This window comes from Amphiura filiformis, chromosome 16 (assembly GCF_039555335.1).
Source record: "Amphiura filiformis chromosome 16, Afil_fr2py, whole genome shotgun sequence".
Lineage (NCBI taxonomy): Eukaryota > Metazoa > Echinodermata > Ophiuroidea > Amphilepidida > Amphiuridae > Amphiura > Amphiura filiformis.
In genome coordinates, this window is record NC_092643.1 from 6,312,583 (window position 1) to 6,331,960 (window position 19,378).

Consider the following 19,378-nt stretch of genomic DNA (forward strand, 5'->3'; position numbering starts at 1 on the left):
TGTTATGAGCTAACATGCTTTCACATTTCAACACTTTTTGTTAGCGTCAATTCTATTAAATTATGTGTTGTTCAATTTCACCGAATTTTAGTCCAAACAGTTTTTAAAAAAAAGAGATTCATCGACACAACAGCGAGTTGAAAAATAGCCCAAATTTAACAGAGAAAGAAGTTGTATTTTAGAAGCCCTAGGTCCGACGATAGGCCTATAACAAGACTGTTCTGTCATGTCTTTGATCACGTTTTCAACTGACCAATTAAAATTTTGTCTCTTTGTAAAAAGTTAATTGTGTCTTAGTATCATAATTATTGATACAATATTTGTTCGAATTTGGGTGGTAAGATTGTGTCATTATTCCGTTTACTTTTGTTTTTTTAACTTTTCTTTTCTCTTACTTTTAGGGTTACAATTAAATTACTCTGTTTTCATTTTTGAGGTGTATTGCTATAGTTTTACCCAATTGCAGGATATTACTTCAGGTGGTGGTTACCACTTTTGATCAATTCTTTTGGACATTATAGGCCTACTTATGAAACGAAACACGTCGGGACCGTTATATGTTAATAGGCCTACCCGGGTAATCATAGTAATGAGAAAAAACAGCGCTTTTTGCTGATATTAATATCTTTATATCAGACGTATAAGCCTACATCTTTAAATCCTAAATTTTGTTGTATGATCAGCCGAAATACATGCATGTATTGAATATAAACCTTGAAGTTTGCTGTGTTCTACTTTCGAAATTCCGCTTTTGTCTATGTCACTTTCCACGCTTTTGCCGCTTTTCTTATGACTTATCGTGTTTTGTCCGTTTTACCATGTTTTGTCGTTTGAGAAGTTTAATAAAGATAGGACAACTATACGCACTTTTTACACGTTTGTTTGATTGAAAACAACAACAGACACATTTTTTTGATATTTTTCTTAATATTTTATTCACTTTTGTCAATTATTTCAATTTTATTTATGAAACTCTGTTTTCCGCTTTTCTACCTCCGATTAGAATTTGTCCGTTTTCGGTATCACGGCATGGCTTTAATGAATTGCAAGGCCTAATGTTTTTAAAAACTTTAATAAAGTGATTCTTACCTTTTCGTCGAGCGATCTTGATCACGGGACATTGTTCGTTACTTCTGTTTTCCTTCTTGTTGCATTTCCTTCCTCAACCATCATGCTCGCTGATATTATCCAGTCATATGTCCAGATATGTCGGAAACAATTGGTACTATAATTTACTTCGTACATCGAAGACAGTGATAGGCCTAAATCATTGGTAACTTCCATGGTTCCTCTCGGGGCATAAGTAGTTGAATGAGGAGCCGGTGAGGAGCACATTCTGCCAAATTATCACTGCTTTGATATTTAAATTACATGTCTTTATAATTCAAAAGGTAATTGTATTACTCCATGCATCATCTAGAAGATGATTTGAACTAAACACCTGGATCGTAATTCTATAGAAATTTGACATAAAGCTGAGTCAATGTATTTTCAATCGCACTTGTAAAATCATTGTTATTATTACGGTATCAATCAGCAATTGATCAATTTGTTTTAGGGGAGTAGATTCTGGGGTACACAATGAGCGTGTTTATAGTTAACCAGCTTAGCTATTATTTAGCGCATATATCAGCGTAAAAGTACTGCGAAATCAATTGCAATGATAAGGATAATCTTTCCGTATACAGCCACTCTAACACCATTATTAACAGTTATATAAGCAGCCATCAAACTGACTATGTTGAGAAAATAAACAGATAGTGGAGACAGGTTATTGACCAGTGTTTTTAATACATGTTTTAATTATTATTTTAGACTAAAAAAATTAATATTAATCATATTTTAATGTGTTTCTTTTATTATAAGTGATGCTCTTGAAGTGTATGAGGGATAATTACTTCGCAGAAGTGCATTCGTCAAGATAATCGCATTTGACCGTAGAGTTATTGCATTAGCTAAATGCAATAACTCTATGGTCTCGTGCGATTATCTTGACTAATGCACTCTGCTCAGTGAATTATCCTTATCGTAACACAATCTGGCTCATGGGGGCCAAAGGTGGCAAATTTGAAATTGAGATAAAGGCAAAAATACGGGGTAAAAAACAATAAAATACTTTTAAAATACACATTATAAAACTTAACAACTTTAGAACGAAGTATGCTAGACCTTCTGTAAGTTCTGTGTTTTTAGTATGATAGCCTAATGTTTGTATGGTAATACTTAAATATCAATTTTCAAAAAATGCTTCCTTTGGGGGAAGTTTGGCCCCCGTGGAGCAGATTGTTTCACAAAAACGAACAATATTTCTTTGTGTACCAAAATAGTATGAATTAACTATTTAAAAAAAATTAAAACTATTATAATTGAATGATTATTCACTCATTAGTAATTACTTTGTTATTAATATTTATCTGGTGTGTAGAAGTCACAGCACTTTAAGGTGGCATGCATGATCACTCATAAGTTGGAAATTTAGACATTGTTTTGTATTGTATCTTTAAAAGTAATGATGATAAGTACATAAAAGTATACATTTTCAGAAAGGAAATGATGCAAGGAATCCAATTAGCATGGCAGATTTCTGCAAAAATGAACACTTTTTGAGAAAAACACCAAAATTGATTTTCCATGCCATTTTTATTCAGTCCACTATAACAACTTTCCTTAAATATCAAAATTGACAAAAATGGTATATCTGTGTTCTAAAGACACAAATCTAGAAAGTGAATTTTTTCTTCATTTTGAAAATATACCTTAAATTATCTCAAATTTTGGTCAAAATTGAAAAAAAGTCAAATTTTGATCTTTTTTGACCCATATTTTTAAAACGAAAAAAAATTTAAAAATTAAAAAAAAAAACTTTCTAAAAAAAAGCTTGTCTTTAGAACACAAATATGCAATTTTCATCCATTTTGATATTTTGGGTAAGTTGTTATGGCGGACCGAAAAAAATTGGCATGGAACATTTGGCACTTTTCTCAAAAACTGCTCATTTTTGCAGAAATCTGCCATGCTAGTTAGATTCCTTGTGTCATTTCCTTTCTGAAAATGTATACTTTTATGTACTTATCATCATTACTTTCAAAGATACAATACAAGATAATGTTTAAAATTTCTGACTTTTGAGTGATCCTGCGTGCCCCCTTAATTGTCATGATAAACACAATAACAATGTGTGTACATATGTGTCTAATACAAATAAAGTTACCATATTTCTATATACATGTAGAAAATTCAAAATAATTAGGATTCATTGATTTAACATCCGGGGGGGTCTCAGTACAAATGACCATACGGGGGCGTGCCGCAAATATGGGTAGCATTTTCAGCCTCTTGGTATATCAATGACCCCTTTTTCAATGCCTATTTTGGTATATAAATGGGTCCTTTTTTCAAAAGTTTCTCAATTTTTTCGGAAAATAGCCCAATTTTTCCTTAATCTAGCCAAAATTTTCCCAAAATTTTGGGAAAATTTGTAAAAACTAACACAATTTGGGTTAAATTTGGCCGAAAATTTTGACTTTTGGTATATAAATGGGTCCAAATTTCTTGAAAAATTGGTATATTTATGGGTCCACTTTCAAATTCTCAGTGGCACGTCCCTACCAAAACCAAACTTGAGTACCCCGGTTTAACATCTCATTACTTGACAATGTTATAAAGTCACTGTAATAAAGCATATTTAGCATAACTTAGAAAAACTCTATTTGTATCTTAATAAGATTCATGTGCAACTTGACAATATCTATAAAAATAAATAACAATACTGGTATTGAAAGAGCGGTTTGATTGTCTCATTATTTAATCTATATTTGGATGTTAATCTTATAAAGTCACTGTCATAACGGACTATTGGATATGTACTCTGTAACATTCTTAGAACACCTCGGATAATGTTGGCATTCAGGATGGGTCCTAAGTGTTCAAGATAAAATATTCTGATAATGATTTCATAAATACGCCCAGGAATAATAATAATAAAACCCACCCATTGATATGCCAAAATTACTGAAAAGGTGCCCCAAAATTGTGGCACATCCCTGTACACTTTCAACTACTCCCTATTCCAGAAAAATACAGCACTAATTTTTTGGGATCACAAAAATATTATCAAGTTCTGCCAAATGAAAAATAGCTCAATCCTAATCCTTTAGTTAGTCCTAACTGGCAATAAAAGAAAAAATTCACTATTTTACTAATTTCTTGAAAAAAGAGCCAAAAACAAGCATTTTTGGCATATTTTCTGACAATCGAGTCACAAAAATCAAAGACTTGGAACAAGTCTAAGCATTCAAAATCTTGAGTAGATGCCGCAATTTTGCTCTAATTCACACTTTTTTGTGTTACTATAAAACACCCTAAAAACGCATGTTTTTGGCTCTTATTTCCAAAAATTGGCCAAATATTGAAGTTTTATTTTTATTGCCAGTTAGGATTAACTAAAGGATTAGGATTTAGATATGTTTCATTTGGCAAAACAGGATAATATTTTTTATATCCCAAAAAATTAGTGCTGTATTTTTCTGGAATAGGGAGTAGGGTCAAAATTGCAAATGTGTCCTCGGAATCTAAAAAATAGGGGTGTTTCAGAGTACCATTTTGTCCTTGTTTTGGAGTAAAAAGGGAGTAAAATTTCACGACTTGTCCTTGAAATCGACTGCGAAAGGGGGTAATTTGTACTTGTGGTAACGGTCCTACGCGGCCCCCTGCCAGGGAGTGACCCCACCGGGGCACTACGGTGTGTGTCCGTCCAAAGTACATGTATGTGCTAAAAGCTTGTGAACAATTCATTTTGAAAACTTGGTGGGGATAGCATGACCAGAAGGTCTCGACCTTATTAGATTTTCAGTGCAAATTATAGTAATTAAGTGGCTAATGTCTCTTAAAGAGACAAGTGAAATTAAGTCCAGTTCAGTGCACATCCCACGACACAAGTAAAGTATAAATTTTACTATTGTTACGCAACATATCATATAGGGTAAGGCGGGGCAATAAGTACCATGGGGCATTAAGTACCACCCAATAAACAAGTAATTATTATGCATATCAGGGAATACTGACCATTATTTTAAATATGCATTGCAAGAGTGGTATAATAGCTACTCATTAAAAATGATCAGTGTTTATGTAACACTCATGTTAGTTGCTCATCACAGTTTTACCCAAACATCATCTTGGCATGCTTATTTAAAGATTGAACTAAGACCACAATTGTTTAACAAATTGCATTAGATTTGCTTATTAGTTGTGTAAATATAGATCGTAAAAGAAAAATAGACCCCATATGCACTTTTAAAGAAAATTTTGCAATTTTATGATTTTAGCGATATCTGGTGGTCCCTAATGCCCCGTACTACGTTTTCAGTGAAATATTGGTGATTACCCATGTATGAATTGGTTGTCCGACAACAACTTTTAAAGTCTGTGCTCATTTTATGTCATAGTGGGCTTAAGGTAAGTTAAATTACCCAGTTATGACATTTTATGGTCAAATCATAGCCATATAATGAAGGTAGAAGTGGTCCTTAATGCCCCATATGTACAATATGCTGCTGCACTCCAGAAGAAACAACAGCTGAACAAGAAGTCAAAACCAACCAACAAAAATAACAAGAACCCTAAAACCAAGCCAGTAAAAGAAGACGAAGAAGCAAAAAATCAGGCAATGAAGATCATCCTGACAAAATATGTCCTGATTGTGGACTGGAGGACTTTGGTCAAGTTGGTCGTGGTTGACTCCAGTGCATGTTTTGTAAAGTTTTATGGCATTTTGCAAAAGGAGAAGTTGTGGGCTCGGAAGAGGACAGAAAAGACAAGGACTGCATGTGTCAGTTGTTCCTCACATAAAATAAACACCATACTGATATAAGACTTTTAAAAAGAAACTTTTAAGAATGACTAAAGGTCTCAAAATGGTCAACAAACATGATACTAGTTGGTGGTACCTAATGCCCCACCATTGGGGCAATAAGGACCATTTTGACGTCACTGTAAATAAATGCATGGCATTTGAAAATGAACGCATTTTTTGCAGATTTTTTCCCTGTGCTACTTAGCTGAATAACAGTTCTATCAAGTGAAACCATTAAAAACAGAAACAAGTATTAAATAAAAGTCAGCTATGATGAAAACTAAAATGGGGGTCCCTAATGCCCGCTTTACCTATAGTTAAAACTTTTGTAGAGTTTTAACCCCTTGTTTAGTGAAAAGCAAATACAAGAAACTTACGTTTTGCCTTACATTTACGGAAATTAAGTCCACTCTTATGACGCAGGTAGCTACAAATTTAAATATATAAACTTTATTACTGTTACACTATAGATAAAAGCTTTTAGAGCTTGGTTCCTTCTTTGGTGAAAAACATGTTTAACATTGTAATGTGAGAATGACAATTAAACACGCATCCGCATACATTGAAGTTGTCAACTATCTGGTATATTGATAAAAAGCATGTTCAAAAAGAGTTTTGCTTCATATTATCTGAAATTAAGTTCAGTTCAGAGCACATCTTACAGCTCACTTCATGTAGCTTGATATCTATATAATAATAGGCATCGTCTATCTGTCTATCTGTCTGTGTATCTGTGTGTCTGTGTGTCTGTCCGCCTATTTTCTCGGAGACTAGGGGTCGAACGTTCCTCAAACTTGGTGGGTGGGTGCAGCTTGACCCCACACAGAACAAGTTTGTATTGGTTAGTGGGTCAAGGTCACCCAAGGTCATCCAGGGGTCAAATTAGTAAAAACTGTTTTTCTCAGGGACTGGGGTCGACGTTCCTCAAACTTGACGGTGGGTGCGTCTTGACCCGGGACAGAACAAATTTGTATTGGTTAGTGGGTCAAGGTCACCAGAGGTCATCTAAGTGTCAAATTAGTAAAAACTGTCATATGGGCATGCAACTTGGTGGGTATGTGCATCTTGACCTAAGACGGAACAAGTTTGTATTGGTTAGTGGGTCAAGGTCACCCAGGGGTCATCTGAGGTCAAATTAGTAAAAACTGTTTTCCGCCTATTTTCTCGGAGACTAGGGGTCGAACGTTCCTCAAACTTGACGGGTGGGTGCGTCTTGACCCCGGACAGAACAAATTTGTTTCAAGGTTAGTGGGCCAAGATCACCCGAGGGCATTTAGGGGTCATCTGAGGTCAAATTAGTAAAAACTGTCGTATGGGCATGAAACTTGGTGGGTACAATCAACTTTTAGAGTCAAATTTTTGGACGACCGTTTTGGGGTCATCCAGGGGTCATCTGAGGTCAAATTAGTAAAAACTGTCGTATGGGCATGAAACTTGATGGGTACAGTCAACTTTTAGAGTCAAATTTTTGGACGGTCATTTTGGGGTCATCTAAGGTCAAATTACTAAAAACCGTCGTATGGGCATGAAACGTGGTGAGTACAGTCAACATTTAGAGCCAAATTTTGGAAGGTCATTTCAAGGTCACAGGGGGTCATCTGAGGTCAAATTAGTAAAACTGTCCTATGGGCATAAAAGTTGGTGAGTACAGTCACCATCAGCCAGGTAATTGTGACAGCCGAGAACCGCCAAATACGGGTAACCGCCTAGTTTAATATAATTTTGCTATTGTTACCCTACAGATAAAGCTTTTAGAACGCTTTTAGAGCTTGGTTCCTTCTTTAGTGAAAAACATGTTTAAAAACATCACAATGTTAGAATGACATGCATCCTCATAAAATAAAGTTGTCAACTATACCAGATATTATCATGATTTATAACTTAAATACGCAGATTTAGAGATCATGATGCTTCCTCAAATGCTATGCGGGCACTTATTTTATCTAAACTAGACTATGACCCCGTTTACACAGAGCCTGAAGTCGACTTTAGCCGACTTTGAACTCGACTTCATTTGTGTGTAAACAGGGTCGTCGCATTTTGAACTCGACTTCAGAAGTCGACTTCGAATGATGACCCGGAGCAACATTTGTCGAATTCAAAGTCGACTTTAAACTCGACTTTTGCAGTGTAAACGAATACGTAATTAGAAGTCGACTTCATAATGGAAATTTGAAACATGAGCAAGTGATGGCATAAAATTTGAATTCATAATTTGTTTTGAAGTCGACTACCGTGTAAACACCCGTTAAGAAATAATTTATGCTAATCCTTAGTCGCAATCTGAATTTGATGTCGCAATTGAAGTCGACTTCTCTCTGTGTAAACGGGGTCTATGGCAATGCACTGCTGTTTGGATGCAATGTTAAAGATCTTGCTCGTCTACAGCGCCTACAAAATCGGGCAGCTCGCATAGTTTACCAAGTTCCGCATCGTCATTCAACATCTCCTTTGTTAAACTGGCTTCACTGGTTACTGGTTGATAAACGAATCTATCTCACTGACTATATCGCTACCTACATTCCACCTAGGAAAGGCCTTCGCTCTGAGCTTGATATTGCTCGCCTTGTCATCCCCAGGAGTAATAGAAAGATTGGTGATAGTTCATTTAGTGTGTCTGGTCCAACCCTCTGGAACCAGTTACCGCCGGCTACCCTTCGCACTGCTCTCACAGTTGAATCTTTTAAAAATGGTCTTAAAACATATATTTTTCTAATGTATTTTGCTGTTGTTATTTTTGTATATTTGTAAAGTGCAATGTTCATATTTTTGGTATTGCGCTATATCAAGCGCCATTGTTATGTTATGTTAAATATTCATTTTTTTTTTGCTTTATATCCAATGACTGCACCTTATAAAATATAAGGAAAATTGAGAAATGGAATAAAAAGCTTTATCAATTATCTGCCAGATTCACAACAAACACAGAAAGTAAAATAGAGATTAGAAAAGATGATCAAAGAAAAACAACAGAAGAAAATAATAAGAGAAAGAAATATATTGTAGAAAGAAAAAAAAAAATTAAGGATCAAAAATAGCAATGACTTTCTATTCTAACAATTTCACACATATAGCATTGATGAAGTTATAGTAAAGTTGATAATATTTAAAAGAAGGAAAGCTTTATAACAAACTTTATCAATTCAAGGCTACGAAAGAGTGGTGGGCTGGGCAGTCAAAGCTTAATAACAAGCTCGTGACTATAATAGTATAAAGATGGACACATTAGAAGCTTGTGACTATAGAGATGGAGTAATTAGATGCTTTACAATTGATTTCTATTGTCATAGATTGTCACCTAATGTGAGAAATGAAGAAAATATAAAGTAATGTCTATGAAAGAGAAGACGTAGCAGATGACGCAAGTAGCAGACGACGCGATAGCTAATGGAAGTCTGAATGCAATGAGATGGAATACCTCGCGTGCTACAGCTTCTAAGGATGAAAATAATGTGTACAGAAATAGAATTATTTTGTTACAAAATTATGTTTTTTTCAAGTCTCATGATCAAAATTCACAAAACTCGCTTGATCCTGCATCATTTTGGATCGCTACCAAGATTTTGCCGGAACTAGGGCTACATGAGATGAGTATAATGTTCCTGGCTCACTTTTTATCAGATTTTACAGAAATGTCACATAAAACGCATGAACACTATGAACTTGCATGGTAGTGATCAACGATAACTTCTGTAGATACAAGGACAAGGAGTGCAAATAAATTTAAACTTCTTTGGAAGCGAGCAAGTTGATAATAAATTTAAACAGCCTTTAGTGGATAACTGGGTCCAAGTATAAAACCAAATTTAATAGATTGCAGGGTGTGAGTATACGCTGGCGAAGTTACGTAATAATCGGATTAACTACCATAGCAATAGGTGAAACAATTTTCGAATATACCGCGCTGCACAGAAACGTTCACGCGGTACCTCTCCATTGAACCATATCATGCTGATACTTGCACCTGTAAGATTAGTATCTTTGACAAGAACAGTATTGTATTCAATCTATGATTGCAGACATACACAGGTGATGAACCTGTTTGTAGTGCAGCGCGATATGTTCAAAATTGTATTCACCTATTGCTATGGTAATTAATCCGATTAATTACGTAACTAGGATATCGCCAGCGTATTACAAATGTCTTGGAAGTAGTACATAAAGATAGGAGTGTTTAACAACCTTAAGTACATATAGGTCCAAATAGGAAACTATCTTCAGTAGATAGTAAGGACAAGTGTAAAACTGTATTCAGAAACTAGCAAGGTGCAAGTATAAAACAACCTTCAGTACATATCAAGGTCCTTAGAAAACTCTTTAGTAGATAGCAACTTGAAGATGTGAGCATAAAAGTATCTTCGGTAATTCAGCAAGGTGCTAGTATAAAACTGTTAGTGGCAGCTAGGGCAAAGGGCCATCTTTCTCCGGCAAGTTTCCAAGGAAAGAAAAAAGGCAAGCAAGAAAGAAAGAAACTAGTGCTACTGTGCTTCTTGAGTTAGAGCCCAATGTGAGCAACTTAAAATTTGACCTGACCTTTGACCTCATATGACCTTTATGGTTTCATACTCCTAAAGTGCCAGGAATCATTTTCTGCAAGTTACAGCTCAATCAGAGAAACTTCAAATTTGACCTGACCTTTGACCTGGGATGACCTTTACAGTTTCATACTCCTGAAGTGTCATGGATTATTTTTCCTGAGTTACAGGCCAATCAGAGCAACTTTAAATTTGACCTGACCTTTGACCTCAAATGACCTATGTAGTTTTATACTCATGAAGTGTCAATGATTGTTTTTCCTGAGTAACAAGCCCATCAGAGCAACTTTAAATTTTACCTGACCTTTGACCTAAGGTGACCTTTGCATTTTTTACTCCCCAAGTGCCAGGGATCATTTTCTGCAAGTTACAGCCCGATTGGAGCAACTTTAAATTTAACCTGACCTTTGACCTCAGTTGACCTTTGCCGCTTCAAACTCCCAAAGTGCTAGGGATTATTATCCTCGAGTTACAGCCCAATTGGAGCAACTTTAAATTTGACATGACCTTTGACCTTGGATGACCTTTGCAGTTTTGTACTCCCCAAGTGTCAGGGATCATTTTCTCCAAGTTACAGACCAATTGGAGCCACCAGAGTATGTACCACCAGTCAAAGTCCCAGTGTATTGCATGCGGTGATTGTTCGATCGTGCCATGTCTAACAATCATAGCAGTCTCGCCTGTCGCATTTCATGTAACCATCGGCCCTCATTATCGGGTGATGCGGAGACTTTGACTGGTGGTACGCTCTCTGTAGTACTCTGTGATTGGAGCAACTTTAAATTTGACCTTACCTTTGACCTTAGATGACCTTTGTGGTTTCATACTCCACAAGTGCCAGGGATAAAGCTTGGGCCAGTGATTATTCTGACCAAGTTTAGTGGTCATAGCATGCAATTTAAAGGAGAAGCAACATTTTTAAGATTTTCACTAAATTACCCCTAATATCCGTTATGTGACCTTTGACCCCTATCTGTGTACAACTTATATCAAGCTTGGGTCAGCGGTTCTTATGACCACGTTTGGTCGAAATTGGGTCAAGCGCCTTGCACTAGTAGCATTTTATAGATTCTCACACAATTCATTTTTGGAACAAATATAAATGTGTATCAGCTTGTAAACCACTGGGAAATGTGAAAGCCGCATAATTTAATTATGATCATATACAAAAGTGATTGTTAAGGGTAGACTAGGTGTTATTGGTCGATTTTCATTATCTAAATCAATATTTATGAAAACAAACACTTTGATGTTTTGCAAAAGTTCATTCTACAATATCATAACATTTTACAAAATTGTTTCAGCCTTCTTTACAACATAACTTAAGAACCACACGACCTACAAAAGTATATCTGTGATATTTGATTTCTTCTACACGCTCGCTATAAAATGATCAATGCAATTTTCGCCAAAACTCACTACCATTCGCAAGATGCTGTGAACTACAAAATCGCATCAGAAGATGACATTTTCAATTTGCAAAAATAAATCAAAATCAGTACACTTGGCCTACTTAAAAAGTTTCCAAACTACAATATAAGGAACTTCATAAGTGAAACACATGTTTTAAAGTCAACCAATGTGTGATAGCATGCAATGGGGCATTGGGGTATTCCAGTTAAAATCCATACTACATATATGTACCTCTGTGGAAGATTTTGGAAATACCTTCCACAGGGGGAGTATGTTTGTCAAATGCAATTGGTCAGGGTTAATCATTTTGAAACCCATACTCCCCTGAATTATGGCTTTACTTAATCTTTCACTACAGGAGTGAGTATTTCAGATAGAAGTTACTCAATTGTACATTCTATTCAAAAGTCATATTCCCTCTGTTGAAGGCTTTGGCTAAATCTTCCACAGGGGGAGTGTGGATTTTAATTAATACGGTAACTCATTTCTCACACTTTATATTATTGTGAAAACAAGTCCACTTTATATCATGCAGTTTTTCTCCCAGGTTTGACTATTAGCTGCTATTGTTATACTCAATAGACAATAGCCTACTATTAGAGTTTGGATCCTTCTTTAAGTGCAAAGCGTGTAAGAATCCATCAGTGCATTGTCATGTGAGACGGACAATAAAATGATTTTTTTTGTATTTTTCTACATTAGTTAGCCTAGAAACCGACAGGAAAATATTTAATAGTCTCGTATTTTTATATAGATTATCTCGTAATGATGCGACCATAGTGTAATTTGAAGATATTCATTTCATGTGTAATATTATTTTTGTGTCATTCTTATAGCTTGATCAATTGTAAAAGTAAATAACTAATGTTGAATTCTTTCTTTCTACTTCACAACCCTCGCTTTAATTTCTTTTTCACTATTTTATATCCCTCTTCCTCCCTCTATCTCTCTCCCTCCCTCTCCCCCTCTCCCTCTCCCCCTCTCCCTCTCCCTCCCCCTCTCTCCCTATCTTTCTCTCCCTCTCTTTCTTTCCCCCTCTTAAGGGGGTACTACACCCGTAATAAATTTGTGTCTATTTTTGAATTTTTCTCAAAAACTAATAACACACTGGTAATAAAAGTTATGTATATTATAGGGGCAAGGCATCCAATTACTACACTGGAATTTCAGTGACTCAAGACAAGCGGTTCGTTATTTATGATAAGAAATAAGGTACCGCTAGGATGTACCTCATTTCCTATCATATATACTGAACCGCTAGTCTTGAATCACTGAAATTTCAGTGAAGTAATTGGATTCCTTGCCCCAATAATATACATAACTTTTGTTACCAGAGTGTTATTATTTTTTGAGAAAAATGCAAAAATAGTCACAAAGTCACCACAGGGGTGTAGTACCCCCTTAACTCTGTATTTCTTCATTTTACCCTCCATAACCTCTGTTACTAGTCTTTTCTTCTCTCTATCGTATTAGTGTACTTTTCTATTAAATTGTATAGATTCTCACAATTCAGCACTATAAAATGACTGAGTGATTGTTCAATATTTTGTTATATCATACCCATGAAAGCTACCCAATCGTGAAATAAGTTGCAGCAACATATTATAATCGTAAAAAAATACATGAAATATTTCAAATTTTTGTGTTTCTGAGTATTTTATTTAATACCTGAAGATTGTAACTGACCTGTCAATTATATCAATCTTTTGAAGTTGTAACAAAATAGAACAAACAATTAACCATTTATATATACTGCATCCCTCCCCTCTCCCTCTCCCTCCCATCTCCCTCCCCTCTCCCTCCCCCTCCCCTCCCCTCTCCCTCCCCTCCCATTTATATAGACTGCTTAAATAGAGAGTGAGAAATAGTGATGCCATTAGACCTGTGGCTATTGACCTTTTCGGTAAATCCCATAACCCTTTGCGAGTACACCTAAGGACTTGTCATTTTGCGTCACGCCGCTCTGCGCCGATGCGCACATCGTTTATCGAACATCGTTACTTGCGCATTGCAAGTCGGCGTGACGTAAAATGACAAGTTCTCAGGTGGGCTCGCAAAGGGTTATGGGATTTACCGAAAAGGTCAATTAGTCAAATGATAATACTGCCCTCTATGGCAAGTGGTCGTCAGTTGAAATGAAGACAAATATTGTAATAGTTTCCATAAATGAGACCTGCTCACACCCCTGTGTTACCCACAAAATGAGCAGAAAGTCACTATAGTCTGTCCACATAGAAGTACAAAGTAAATAGACCTCGGAAACTGGAGGTATGAGAATAATTATTTCAGTGCAATGCTTCTTTGGCGCGCCAACTGCTGCGCGATTTGTGCACCACGCTCTTTACGCGTCGCGTCGAGCTCACGTGTGACGCAAAGCATCGACCCCCGATGCCACAGATTTGGTTTGTACTTCTAAGTGGACAGACTGTAGGATAGCTATTATTTCTACTAGTCAAATACTGCCCTCTATGACAAGTGGTCTTTAGTTGAAGTGCAGACAAATATCGCAATATTTTCCATAAATGAGACCTTTTTTTATCTTTCGACAGCCATAGTGTTACTGTCTATGATTTATTAACAAATTACAAAATATAAATGATGGCTGATTTTATGATATAAAATTTTTTAACACCAGAAAAGACAACGAACACAGACAACAAGGACAAGTTTCCCATGTTATTTTCATTAGGTGTGCACAGAATGTGAAAAAAAAAAAGGTTTAAAGGCGAGGAAATGCAAATGGCAGGCCAATTGATCTCAATCCTCATTAAGGTCAAACGAAAAATTTCTTAAAATGTTTGCCCAATTTACATTTACCTTCTGCGATCCTATATTCGGTATTACCGTAACCACTCGGGTATAAGCTCACCCCCCTAGATGGGCAATTTAACTTCAAAACTGGGGGTGGGCTTATAACCGAGGAGGCGCTAGTAGTTGAATTTAAAAATAAGAAAAATCTTCCCCATTTGTATATGGCCAATGTATCAGTAATTTCTATCATTCTTTTCCATTTTTTTTTTAATTTGAAGTATGGAATGTTAATTTTTAACTGATATTTTTTAAATATTTGTTCTTAAATGTGAAAAAAAGCATTGATATGATTTAAGAACTTAGCCAAAATGACTACTGGGCTTATACCCGAGTGCACCCTGGTTCCCTGAATGGTTTGAAAAATAGGGGGTGGGCTTATAGCCGAAGGTGGGCTTATACCCGAGTGGTTACGGTAAGTTTCATTCTCACAAAGTTCATAAAAGCTTGGAAACTGGGAGAGGTCTTTTGAAATTTACATCATGAATATAAAGCTTCAAACATAATACAAGAAAATTGATTACAATTTTGTGCTCAGAGTCATAAACATTAATTCCATTAATCCCTATTGGTAGTTAAAAATTGTAATATTATCACCAGTTTTGCTTTCAATAAATTGGGTCAGACTGATCCACAAGCATTTGATTTTAGAATTATTACAAATCCATAAATAAGACCTGCTCTCAACCCGGTGTTCTCACAAATTGAGCCGAAAGTCTCCAGGAAAGAAAAGTAGATGTGGTTCATTTGAACATGCCAGAAAACAATAGAAATCAAAAGAATTCTTCTCTGAAATATTGTTTTCTTGCCGGAGGGGGGCAAAATAACATTTGGGGGGCACAGACGAAAAAATTGGAGCTGCATCGTACAATACATAGAGACTATGTTTTCGAGCTTCCAAAAAAGGCTTTAATGGGACAATTTTACACTATATTTGCCCCGGGGGGGCCACTGTAATGGTGAAGGGGGGGTATCAGGCGCGTCCGTAAATTCACGTAAAAAGGGTATTTTTTCAGACTAGCGTACGTTACGTGCGTAACGTGAATAGGGTATCAAATTCATGTAAAATTGGTGTAAAAGGGTATGTTTTTGGAGCTCTTACGTTACTTAGGGTAGTTTAGTCGAGACGAAATTAGGAAATAAACCAAGCTAAACTGGCCGTGTTTGCCGTCTTCTTCCAACTTCAATATGTGTGGTTTGCAATCGCCATGGTCGTAATTTGCGTTGGACTTGCAGTTCAAAATTCTCTTGGATATGTGGAGAAATGGGTACATTCCAATCCCAAAGAATAAATTCTACAATATTTCAATAAAAAGGGTTGGACCTGTGATCCAAAAAGGGGAAATTATTGGCCCAAAAATCTTGAAAATATTGGACATACTGCATGTACTTTGAGGTAAGCTTTAGCACCATGTAAACTTGTATGGCTCAAAATTCAGACGGCTTGCCACAAATTGCCAGCCCTATCATGCCACTCGCCGCCTGGGTTCTGTGTGTTTACTTGTTTAGGGGTAATAATTGCATCAATTACTTGTTTAGGGTTGGGGAAAAGACAACTACTTGTTTAGGGTAGCAAATCGTGTAACTTATACTTGTTTAGGGGGAAATTTCAGTCTCGGAAATACTTGTTTAGGGTGCTTTTTGAGAGTCCTCGGACGCGCCTGATACCCCCTCTTGACACTATAGTGGCCCCCCCGGGATATTTGCCCATTATTAGGATGAAAAGGGCTTTATTGTTACAATGTGCACATATAGCACACACAGATTTTATATTTTACACTATTTTGGCCCATGATCGGGCTGAATTTTGGTAAAAAAGGGACTCCTTGCCCCTTTTCTTTTCATTTGCTCTCATGATTTTCTCTTTAATCTTTTTTCAGAGGGGTATATTTTTCTTTCATTTTTTTGTCAGGGGGTTCTCTGTTCCCCCCCCCCCCCCATCGCAAATAAAAACGGTACATCTTTAATAACATCCACAGTTATTTAAAGATAATAATTACTAAATGAGACAGATTAAGGTTTTATATAGGCCTAATCAGATGAATCTCTTTCTTTTGTATCACTTATTTACAGTGAAAATGCTGGCGAGTGTGTTTTATATCTCCTGGTAGAGAGAATACGAGAATTTCTGGTGGACAAATCCAACGCTCAGCAAAGAAAAGGTAAGAGTTAAGAGCGAGTTATGTGTGGCCCTATATGCCTGGAGTCAGTAAGTGAATGAGTTGCCTTACTGAAATGTTCATGCTGACCATCCACAATAGGTGCAAATATATCAGTATATACATGTAGGTAGGGGTGTGGGTGCACATGTATTTATAGTTTTTGGCAGTGGTGTAGCCATTTTTTCGAGATTTTGACGCTTCAAACAGATGTCTTCAAATACTTCCAAGCTGATCCACTCACAGAACTAAAATTTCAGATGATGCAGTTCTTTTAGAAATGCCCTGGATCCTGCATAAAGTAGTGGACCATCTACATTTCTCTTTCCATGAGAAATGGACTATAAAACTGTAAAGGTGTCTGAGTGTAACATTTCCCATTGGTATTATAGATACAGGTATTCTGCAGCTGATGCGAAAGGTCCGTATTTTATTTGCACTAGCGGTCACCCGTCTTTCGTGGTTCGTACATAAATGCAATTTTACAAATGCATCACCACCCTCCGAGTTTTTATTGCGATTGGTCATTCGTTAAATTTTATTCATTTTAATCAACTTCTTCTTTGTTGCCCTCCCCTCATGTTGTCTCCTATCCTCCCGTTCTTTCCACTGGGGGTCCTTTAGCTCACACCTCTCTTTTCCCTCTTATCCGCTCTGCCTCTTATCGTGGTTTTAGTAGTTCTTCCTAGTCAACTGGTAAAAAATTATTAATTTGTATTTTTGCCAGTTTGATGGTCACCCCATGATGTGCATCGCGGATTGTTAAAAAATATCGCCAACCCATGGCACCCATGCACTCTCCTCACTCATTTTGATTTCCCGTGTTTATTGCAGCGTGTTGATACGCGATTCGCGAGATGAAGCGCACAAAATGATACAGGCTTTTTGTTTGACGCGGCGTGTTGATACACGAAGACGCAAGATTTTTTTTGTTTGACGCGATGTAGTTGTTAGGCGGACTTAGTAACTGATGCTCACTATTTTGAGGTCCCTGGATATTTTTAAAGGTATTTTTGCTCATTTTTAGACTTTAATCAGTAAGATTGAAAAAAATGAGGTGAATATGCAGCGTAACTCGGTGAATGATTAGATTTGCAAAAGTGAAATTTGCAGTTGCATCACCACCTTTCGAGTTTTTATCACGAAAAGTTTTGCAACTCGGTAATTTGTTATAGATGTAAATACACAAAATTTGCAAAAAGCATGAACCATGTATCAGTACTAGCATATATAGTCTTGAACATGAGTATTGTAGTCAGAAAACATGTATAGTTAAGTGCATGTTCGTGGTCAATGGCATACATTGTAACAAGGGGTTAACAGAGGGCTAACTGCTCCCCCCGAACAAATTTTTATGACCAGCTAGTTAGGCACCTGATGTGATACTAAAGCCTTCACAAAAAGTAAAGCAGCGTTGTTATTATTGAACAGAATTGGGTGAATTTAGTATCAAAATGAGCATACATAACCACCTGTCATTCTATGTGAAAATATACAATTAGTAGTTCTGATGCTGCAGATGTATTTGTAACGGATGTGTTACTTTTTGTGAAGGCTCTAGTACATGCTTGTGTACAAATATTGACTATATTGACCATGTTTGTTTACAAAGTGAACAATTTTGAAAACTTGTCTCTTGAAAAGCAAATTAATGGATAAATCATTCCTATGTTATTTTGTCTTTCATTTACAGAAGAAACATCCATGGGCAGTCCATCCTCAAGCAGTGATATCCAGTATGCCATAGATTTAGCCATGAAAGAATCAGCAGATTCACAATTATGTAAGTGGAGGATGGAAAGGATTTTTTTTTTTATTTGCCTATACATTTAGGTGCTTGGTCAATTTGGTATAATGTGCAACTATTCAGTAAGATTATATGATTATCAAGTTGGTGTCACATACATGTATGTGATGCGATCAAATAAAATCGGAACTCAGAAATAATACATTTTCAGTTTCTTATAGGATAGTAACAAGCATTTACAAAGCTGCATTTTGCAGAAAACCCCATTGAAATTGAACAACCAGTTCCAAAGATATGAGCAATTAAAGAGTTTCCAAAACAGCAGGAAACAAAAGGAAATAATTTCTTGGATTGACTATATCTCAAAATCAATATTTGTGAGTTCTGACTGATTTTGCTTGATCGCATCACATATGTGACCTGCTCCCACGGAATGAGCGTAAAGTAGCAAGTTGATAGTTTTGACCCTCTGGCTGCTGAGTTGATGTTCTTTGTTTAACATACCTGTACAAGCCAGGAGTATCTGTGAATGGGCATTCTGCTATCTAGGTGGCTTCCTCTCACAGAATGCATGCATTGATGACGAGATCACTTCACGAATTAGCAAAGCAAGTGCCAGTTTCGGACGGTTGCAGCACAGACTCTGGTCTGATCATGGCATCCGACTCAGTACTAAGCTCGGTGTATATAGAACAGTTGTGCTATCCACCCTCCTTTATGGAAGTGTCTCTTGGACCTGGTATCGCCGGCATGTGAGAAAACTTGACCAATTCCATCTAAGGTGCCTTCAGTAAAATCTGTGGTATCTCATGGAAGGACAAAGTACCAAACACCTCAGTACTTGAACGCTGTGAATCGGAAG

General features: G+C 36.5%; 1 protein-coding gene across 1 annotated transcript in view; it reads left to right on the forward strand.

Moving 5' to 3' along the window:
* LOC140135470 (protein IMPACT-B-like) overlaps window positions 1-19,378 on the forward strand; it is a 125,667-nt gene that overhangs the window by 92,932 nt on the left and 13,357 nt on the right. Inside the window, 2 exon segments of the mRNA XM_072156977.1 lie at window positions 16,684-16,772; window positions 18,463-18,552. Of these exon segments, the coding sequence (XP_072013078.1) occupies window positions 16,684-16,772; window positions 18,463-18,552 (179 nt within the window).